The following is a 10,000-nucleotide window of genomic DNA, read 5'->3' as shown; positions in this document are numbered from 1 at the left end:
TACACTAGATGAGTACAATTAAATGAGCTGTGTCGATGAAACTTACATGATTTCTGTTAAAGATCATAAAACATACAGTCAGCATGGCCCAGCAAATCTCTGCTTCGATGAAAGCCTCAAAAGTTGGTTGGACATTTACGTCGAGCACGCAAGGCAGCAAGTTGTGAAGGGCGGTGGATCCACTTGCTTGTTCTTAAACTGGAAAGGAGCGAAGATGCAAAGCAGCGATCTGTCATCAGCTATAACGAGCGCCTGGCGGAAGGGTGGTATGATTGATAAGGAAACACGTATCTCAGGAACACTAATGAGGAAGTCATGCACAACAGCAATTCGACAGTACAATAAAGAGGTCAAGGGTAATGTCGCCGCACATATGGCACACACTGAACGAACTGCAGATAAGCACTATCATCTCGTGCAAAAGCGCACAAACTCTGCTTTCGCTGCTAGGCAATTGACGGCCGTAATGCATGGTAGGCCGAGTTCTCCTGCTGTACCATCACGTAGCAAAAATAATGAAATCGAGCAACCTAGTATGAGAAAAGATGATTTTGATTCACCTCCTGAAGGAAAAGAGGATGGTGATCTTGATGCGGTACCTGTACCTCCGGTCCGCCAGACCTGGACAAAGGAAGAGGAAAGAGCAATAAAAGAAACCTTCGCAGATAATATCAGCCGCCAATCAATTACGTTACGGGAAGTCCTTGCTCTTAAGCGCACAAATCCACTGCTCGTGGACTGTGAAAACAAAAGACTGTTGGACAAAGTGAGAGCATTGTACAGGTTCAAGAAATCTCAGGGTTCTCTTTTTGAAGACGTGGAGGCCAGCGATTGTAATGACAATGCAAGCGACTCGAACTCAATTATAAGTCCGACTACAACTCAAGGAAAATTGAGAGTTTTTGAAGAAGAGGAGGTGATGGTCTTTTCAAACCTTTTTAAGGACTTGATTCAAGGCGGTCAAAAGATTGAATCAAAAGATGTGGCACAGCGATTGAACGAGAGCGGCCATAAAGACATCATACAAAAATACTCTAAGCAGAAAGTTACTGACAAGATCAGAGGTCTTCGTGCAACTTACATAAGGCAGTGGAGAAAGTAAAGGAGAGCATTCCTGATTTCATGGTGAACGATCCGAAGAAAATAAATCAAAGAAAAACTTATTTTAATAATTGAAAGACAGCAGTTGTCTCGAACAAAATGCTTTAGTTTCTGTCTTCTTGTTTTTTTTTTTGCGGATCATCTGCATGATTTCTGCCATGTTACTACTTCAAAAGGAAGAGATAGTTGAATTGATACTTTTTGCACAGGTTCAAAAATTGTCAGAGTTCTCGTCTTAGTTACCATTATCTTGTAACTTATGGCGCATAGCCACCGTTCTATACATGCATGTTGAGTTTAAGGTAATGGTTTAAGGTATTCGCAGAAATCTTCGTTACCTTTTTTGTGCGTCCGGCGCATGATACCTGTTGAGTTTCACTTAGCTAGGAGTTCTGTTTTGTTCTGTTGCCGACTCAGGCAATAGTTCAATAGGCCATTTCCGAAATTCCCTGGAACTTTGTATCAGAACGAGGGTAAATGCTCAGGCACTGATTTTTTGGTCATGTTTAGTTTTTGTAACTTGTGGTGTCCTACCGTCGTTTATGTACACGAACAATCTGTTGCGCACGGATTTATAAGTATCAAAAACCAGTTTGATATTACTTTTTGCGCAGGAGTGGTTTTCGATAAATTGAAACGTTAACAACTCGTTTTTCGTCAAACACAACAAAGGAGATCGTTGGAAACCATTGTAAACATAACAGAAACAAGCGGAAACAGCAAACGCAGAATGAAGATATGTTGTACATTTTTGTAACTACGATTAAATCATACAGTGCCAATACATCTTTAAATTACTTTTAATGTTCAACCGGAAGCCACTCTAGCGCATTTTCATATTTTTTGTCCGAAAATTCTACTATTTAACTACCCTAGTACACTGTAGTAGATTTCGTTTACACAGACAGTGGCCAAAACAGTAAATTTGCTATTGAAAGCCACTCTAACCCATTTTCCTATTTTTCTCAAATGCCATTCTCATTGCATTGTTTCAAGGAAAACATAACTGAAATAAAGGATAATTTTTGTTATACACTGTCCTCATAGACTGTAATTACACTTCATTTTATAACGTAATAACTTTTCCTGGTCTTCTCTCATTTTGATCGTATTGTTCCCAAAGGCTGCTGAGTGATGGTCTCACAGTAACATCTATTCAGACGTTTTGTACAACTTGTGTTATTCAAGTGCAATAGAACTCTGTCAAAAACAGATAGAATGAATAAAATAGGGATGGTAAAGATAGTACAATGACGTAGTCCTTAAGTCCACAAAAAAAGTCGTTGAGTCCACAAAAAAAGACGCTGAGTCCACAAAAGGTCCTCAAGTCCACTTTGCCTAAGTCCCTAAGTCAACTCCCAAGTCCCAAAGTCAACACCATGGTCCTTAAGTCCACATGTTCGAGTCGCCGAGTCCACAAAAAAGGGTCCAAAGTCCACCATCAATCTAATCATCATCATCATCATCATCATCATCATCATCATCATCATCATCATCATCATCATCATCATCATCATCATCATCATCATCATCATCATCATTATTACACAGATCATGGCTCAGTCCCATGAGATGCTGGTTGATTCTCTTGTAAAGTCACTACAACAAGCAGTGAGGAGTGAAAGAGCAAAGGTGCTCCAAGAAAGGGCAGAGCACATCAGAAAGGTCGCTCCACAGAAAGTCAAGCGAGCAATTGACCTTGCTGCCGAAAAAGGGTCATCAGTTTGGCTGACGGTACTCCCTCTTCATGAAATGGGTTTCAACCTAAATAAGAGGGAGTTCAGTGATGCAATCAAACTACGCTATGATTGGCCGATGGACGATATCCCCTCCACCTGTCTATGCGGCGACATTTGCTCAGTAGACCACGCAGTGATACGCAAGAGAGGTGGATTATTTTGTTACCCAACATCAAAATGAGCTGAGAGATCTAGAAGCTGAACTCCTGAGTATAGTATGTAGCGATGTTGAGCTCAAGCCTGTCCTTCTTCTCAGGAGAAAAGCTGGGAAGGGGTTCTAATTGAGCTCCAGATGCAAGATTAGATATCCACGCTCCCAGGTTCTGGGAGAACCAAGGATCAGCATTCTAATGCTGATTTGTATAGGGACCTAGAGCTCCAACAGATATACCACAATCACGAGAACAAGAAGAAGCGCCTACTGTATACTCGGGGAGGGCTTTATACATTGAACAAGAAACTTTCACTCCCCTTTTTTTCACATCAAGAGGCAGCATGGGAAAGGAGTGCTTGCAACACCATAGTGGAGTGGTGCTGCTGATCTCCATCAAGAAAGGAGAAGATTATGCCAAAACAATCTCCTGGATAAGAGCAAGGACATCCTTAACTTTATTAAGATCCCCACTATCCAGGTCTTAGAGGTTAAGACTTTAAGAACATTGATATTGACATTGATATTGACATCGAAATCCACGGACCCATAATGTAATATTTAACAGGGCGCGACGAAAGTGCTGTCCGATAGCCCGGGGATAGAGGAATGACTTGTCGGGCTAGCGTTTTCTTATCGTAGCTTGCCCAATGGGCAAGCACCGTTGGTTCCCCTTTCCTGATGATAAATTGAGCTTTTATACCAAAAAGTGTGTAGCAGAAAGCTCCTGAGAGAAAATGATAATGTTATGAGGCCAAATTATCGTAGCGTGACAACGTTTTGCACCGCGTCCGTAAATAACGTCATGACTTTTTCTGCTTATAAAAGCGACCGCAATATATTTTATAAACAATTTAATTTCGGGCTACCTCCTCAGACCTTCGGGCTAGTAACTACAAGTAACAGCTTGCCCGAAGGGCAACCTCATCTTTTCATTTTCGTCTCACCCTGTTTAAGAACACTTTATTGCTGTCATCACCTTTTAAATACAAACACTTTACTTTTTTTTTTAAAAGAATATTTCCCATTCTCTATTTGATGCTATAAAAATGAAGTTTTTAGTATATTTTTACATATTTGCTGGCGAGTGTTAGCTGGGCAGCATACTATTCTTGACATTAGCCAAAAAAATCAAAATTTGAATGGAAGATCGGAAGCATGTGCAGTCGATTGTGGTCGGTCGTGGAAGGGAATCTTACAGTCACAGCCTTCGAGTCGAGTACTTTTCCAGTGGGTAATCATTGATCATCATTCAACCGTATATGTTCAGTCTTTGACCACCGAGTCAAACAATTGTTCTTCAACTTCTTCAACCGTTGAGTGAAGAGAAAATCAGTTCCCGAGCTAGACCACGAGCAGCTGTCCTTATTTCCTCAGAGCCACGCACGACGAGTGAAATTATTATTTTATGCAAATTAGTGGTGAAAACGGGGCGTGTCACGCAATCACTCGCTCAACTGTGTCATTGAAAAATAAGAGACTGTTCCCAGTCTATTCTCAAGCAAGACAATAAATTTAAATTGACATTTGCTCAACTACGCACAGCATTTCTCAAAAGGATACTCTTTTTCTGAAAAGAGGCCAGAAATTTGAGAACAGAAGTTTAAATTCAAAGAACGAAGTGACATGCCATTGTTTTGAAATTACCCATTAATTTTTGCTTATAAAATAGTACCGGTAATGCCTGTGACACATGCTAAAGATATGCACACCTTTCTTCACTGTTTAAATACTTTCACGCACATTTCCGGTATCCTCTTTCTTCAAAAATTTGCAGCTGTTTAAAAAAAAATACCAGTCACTGCTCGCAGTTTCCACACCAGCACTCACTGAAACTCCTAGTAATACGGACTATAATAATTATTGTGAATATATCATTTCTAGCATTTAAGTAGATCATATATTGTAAATTTAAGATTGTTTAAGAATTTATTAATAAAGTTATTTATATAAAATTTTATTATGATTATTATTATTATGATTATTTATTATTATTATTATTTTTTTTCTTTCAGGATTTTTTTTCTAATTAACTTGAAATTTTCTTCCTCCATGTTTTTGTTAATTCTAAAACACTGTACTGCCTGTAAGAGCTATTTGATCACATCTGAGCCGCAAGGAATGAAATCGTTTTTGACACAATGATTGTATTCTTATGAATTTAGAGTTTATTTAATTAAAACCCTTTCACTCCTGTAAGGGCCATTGAGACTTATAGATTTTACTCTGTCTAACGCCAGATGATTTTTACTCGTCAATGGGGAACCCCACAGGAGTGAAAGGGTTAACAACAGCTAGGTTCACCCAAGGGCCAATGAGACTTATAGATTTTACTCTGTCTAACGCCAGACAATTTTACTCATCGATGGGGAGCCCCTGGGATTCAATGGCTTAAGACTATTTTTTATCTATATATAACCTTTTTTTTTAAGTCAGATCACATAAAACATTTTTTAAAACACATTATATTACAACCACCAGAAATTATTTTTTTTGGATACAGCTGATACCATATTTGATCTGTCACACTGGTCTTTCACAACCTGTTTGCCACTAGTTCCAGCTGGTCAAGCTTTAAATATATTTGACAACCCCCTTTTCACTGCTCTCGTTTATTAAATGACAGATTAAAAGACCACACAAGAACCAATTTTAATTGGTTTACTTGTTGGAGAGAAAATCAAAAGATGTAGTATTCTGTGCTGTCAAAGTGTCTGAATGGAAGAAAAGGCAATTTTGCAAGGATCTTATTTACACTTTCATTAACTAAAAATTCAATATTTTAATCTTTACTTTCCTATGTGCTGTATTCTATATATTTTGTTTTTAAATGGTCTTAAGTTAAAACCCAAGAAAGAAAGAAACTTAATAAAGTTCTCCTACAGTGCTATTTACTAATCTTGTTCTGCAACATCATTCAATCTTTAGAAACCCACCCCCATTTCTATCCATCTTCAAGGTATTTTGGATGTAGACCTCTTTAGTGTCAAATTGTTCCCAAAACATAACAGAGATGGCAAAAAATTTTACTACGTAGTTTACCACTTAAATTTTAAAAAGTCACCAATTTTCACAAAATTGTCTTCATAACTGCTCAGCTGGATGTTAATGTAATACCCCAACTCTTCTCGAATTTTACAATGGCTAAAAATGCATTTGTCAAGTTTGCTGTCATTTAGGGAGAATTAATCAAATTGATGCATCATGGGGTGGAAATGTTTCTCATTTACAGTGTATGCAGATCAAAAATTTGACAAGCTGTGTACTGACTTCATGGATTCTCGTAAACAAATCCACCGAGTTTGATTCTGAGCAAATATATCTCTTCCCGTTGTAAAACAACTATCAATTTACCATGGCAATTTGAACAATTAATTCAGGACTGTTTTTCACGCGATCCAAAGAAATACAAACACAACAAACTCATTGATGGTCGGATGTCATGAAAATTTGCAATTTAATTTTTTTGTCAAATTTGATGACATTAAAATAAGTGCTGTACGTGGTCAAACATTTGCAGAAAACTGGGCACATTTGATCATGGTTGACTTCTTTTATAAGAAGATTCTTCTTCAAACATCGAATTCACGCATAGTTGCAAATTTTGTCGCACGAACCTAAGCCAGAAAATGCTGTTTATTATTTAAAACGCCGACAAATGAGGAAAGAAAAATTCAGTTGAGTTGCACCAAGGACACGGAACAACAAAGCTTCCCCACAAAGGATTAAAAGCTCTGGATATTTTTAACATCTATGTTACTGCCAGACTGTAACGTCAATTTTCATTAGTTAAAATGTCGTGATATTCCGCGCAATTTTAGACTCAATACAAATCTTTAACACAACCTTTGTAAGGATCGACCAAAACAAAACAAAAACAATTTAGCACACAACCAAGGCGACCGATATTGACACGTTGGTGTTTTTGGTCCTAATTCACGGTGAATACATTTCCATGGAAAGCCGTATCATACATAACCTTCGTTTATGTAATTACGCTTTAGAAATAAAATATTATATTACCAGCGTCGGTAAATCAATGTTAGTACTTCTGGCGACAAGGAAATGTGTTCAAAAGAACAAAAATTATTTTCCTTGGGTAGCTACCGAAGGCATATAACAAAAAAAAGAAAAAATGATCCATGCGTGTTATCGCAAAGTAATTACATTCTACACCTTCCCTGAAGACAAATGTAAACAAATGTCTTCGAAGGCTTTTGCTCATCACTTCAACGAGTAAATTCCTCGGATACTAAAGAGGAGCAAATTTTTAACACGGAACGATACCATCGAAAGAGCCCCGAGCATTTAGTCCAGCATTCAACGTAAATAATATCTGAGTGGAAAAGCTGATATTACACCAGAACGACCATTACCTACAAATTCGAAAGGCTCTGATTACAAAATGCTCTATCGAATCGTTCACGGGCAGAAGCATCCTATTATTTTTGGTTCCCCTATTCTTAGAACGTTTCACTGTCTGTTGAGTGTTTAATTGGACGAAACCACAAACTATCTTTACATGATACAAACAATTCAAAGGAAGCTACGGCTCAAAGGACATGCATTCGCTCTGCAATGTACACAAAATATCGACATGTTGCTGGAATTCGCTATTTTATTTCCAATAATTGAGGAAAAAATGGTAAAACTACTCTACTAATTAAGGATTGTGCATAAGAATTCCCCTGATTAAGGTCAATCGTCAGGTACACTTGAAACTCAGAGTTAATGAAACCCAAAAGTGAAAATATACCCACCTTAGGTACAACTCCTCGTCGGACTTCACTGACGTGACATAAATCCAAAACATTTCCCTCCTGTACAAAGAAATAAACCAAAGCTAGATCAGGTTAAGGGACAACCTCAACATTCCATGGAGACGTGTAAGTATTGCTCTTAGAGCGCTGTATTATAATTAAAAAACTGGAGTAGGCAAGCGCGTACATTTGCGGAAAAGGCTGTATGCAAGGAAATTAATATTGACATGTACCTTGTCTTCCTCCCTCCATGCCAAGTAAAAGCCATATTTATCAACACTGAACGACAGTGCCTGGACTGAACTGGACTCCTGGAAAACGAAAAAAAAAATACTAAGTAATGTTTGCTCACAAAGTGTGAATCACTCCAAACGCAATCTGAAGCTCTATATTTTTGTCAACCTGGGTGAGCTGTTACAATTTAAATCTTAAAGCGGTTTACCACACATCACTGTGTTATTAACTTCTTCATCATGTAGAGTCTTAAGTGAGTTCAACACGTGCTCAATGCTCAATACCTCTTCCCATCGAGTCAATAAAGATCCGTTTTGAAGCAAATCAGGTACGTGAACGTCCCACGAGATCCGAGGAGAAGCCATTCGTAATCACGAGAAAACTCGCAAATGTAAGAAATGCGAGACGACATAACACATAGCCAAGCCTATCAGATGGTCAAGAAAGATGTCTTTCGGCGCAAAATCATGCTTCCTTCGATTAATTGCCAGTAACGCCATCAAGAACCGTTTTATCGAATCGCCATGTCAAGTGTACGCGAGCATGCCCTGAACGCAACGACCCCGAAACGAATGAATTTCGAGGTGATTGTTGCGTTACAAACAAATTTGCAGCTTCCGCTCGAAGAACCAATCACGATACACGTGAAATGTGACACAAAAGTAAACAGCGTCTGTCGATCACGAAATAGTTTGCACTCTCGTGCAGGTTATCGTCCACCTGTTTATCGTCTATAGAAAATAAATAAAATAAATAAAAAGAGCCGGAAGTTTAATATCCATTATTTCAAGAGGATTAGCTAAGAATTAACTTTTGACGTTGATTTCAAAGCGAATATTTGTTAGCCTAAATTTAGAGTCTCAATACCCACACATGGACAACACGCTTCTTTAAGATTAAAGTAGATGTCAGCGAGTCAACAAGGAAAAGTGTTCAGAAGAAACTAGAACGATTGGGCTAATTGATTCACTGAAAACCCCGGAGCATCCTATCTTCGATTTTCTACATATTACTAGTAAAACACGTGGGCAGTTAAAGTTGTTAACGCTGACAGCTGCGACTAAGAGTAAACATTTTCAGTTGGGAACAAAAGCAAGAGGGCACTTCGTTCTTGTTGCTGTCTTTCAGTATTTTTTACAACTTACTATTGACAGAAATTTCAAGCTCACGATACAACTTTTTAAAGACATGTTTCGGCACGACTCATACCATCATCAGTTTAATGTGTTGTTTCCTTTTCCACTGTTTTAAATTCGTTTGCAACTGGTTTGCTAATTTAATAAATTTAGTAAACGCCTGACAGAAATGTTATGTTAGGAAAGCATGAGTGAGGAAAAATCAGACGGACGACAGGTGTTCTACTTTGCAATCACACGATTTCGAGTGCAATTTGGAATAAATTAGCACGAGTAAACGCAAAAAATTGCACAAGCTCGTTTTGATCTTTGAAAAAAATTACGAGTGCTTATTTATCACACGCAATTACGCAGCAATTGCGAAACCGGGGCTCGTATTTGTTTGCCTCTCTGCAACTGTCTCTCATCATTGACCTTTTAGAATGCTTGGTTTGTTAATTCCTTTTCCACTGAATTAGTTTTCTGCATTTCTTTTAACCAATCAGAATGGAAAAAAAAAATTATGTATATTTTTATTAAAGAAACTGCAGGTTTGGACGACAGTCTGTCTGCAGCGTGAGCTACGCCAACATTGAAAGTGGTTGACTGTAGACCACCTGCAACGGTTTTGCTAGATAAAATCCGATTTATTCACGAACTACTTACTTCGAGTTTTGATTGGTTTACTGGGTTGTCTCCGTCCTTTTTGATTGGCCAAAGTAATTACTTTGGTTTTGGTTTTACAACACTCATTTAAAACCGCTCCATTATTATGCAAAGACTTGTGGAACCATTTTCTATCACGTGGATGAAAACCAAGGATAGGGACTCACGATAAGAAGGGCTGATTTACAATTAACATCGGACTCGGATCGAAGACTATCACAAACATTTTAAAGG

The 10,000-nt window shown here is 38.1% G+C and overlaps 1 protein-coding gene across 2 annotated transcripts in view; it reads right to left on the bottom strand.

Annotated features, from left to right (window-relative positions):
- Positions 1–8,571, bottom strand: part of LOC138049916 (1-phosphatidylinositol 4,5-bisphosphate phosphodiesterase beta-4-like) — a 62,672-nt gene extending 54,101 nt beyond the window's left edge. The window contains exons 1-3 of one of the 2 annotated variants that reach the window (XM_068896394.1): positions 8,270–8,571; positions 7,985–8,062; positions 7,752–7,811 (exon numbers count right to left, since the gene is read on the bottom strand). In XM_068896394.1, coding sequence (XP_068752495.1) covers positions 7,752–7,811; positions 7,985–8,062; positions 8,270–8,350 — 219 coding nt within the window. In that variant the 5' untranslated portion in view covers positions 8,351–8,571. The remainder of the gene's footprint in view (positions 1–7,751; positions 7,812–7,984; positions 8,063–8,269) is intronic. The other variant, XM_068896395.1, reaches the window with a different exon arrangement.
- Positions 8,572–10,000: the final 1,429 nt, after the last annotated feature.

The sequence above is a fragment of the Montipora capricornis genome, chromosome 5 (assembly GCF_036669925.1).
Source record: "Montipora capricornis isolate CH-2021 chromosome 5, ASM3666992v2, whole genome shotgun sequence".
NCBI classification, from domain to species: Eukaryota; Metazoa; Cnidaria; class Anthozoa; order Scleractinia; family Acroporidae; genus Montipora; species Montipora capricornis.
This window is presented reverse-complemented; position numbering and strand designations above follow the sequence as displayed.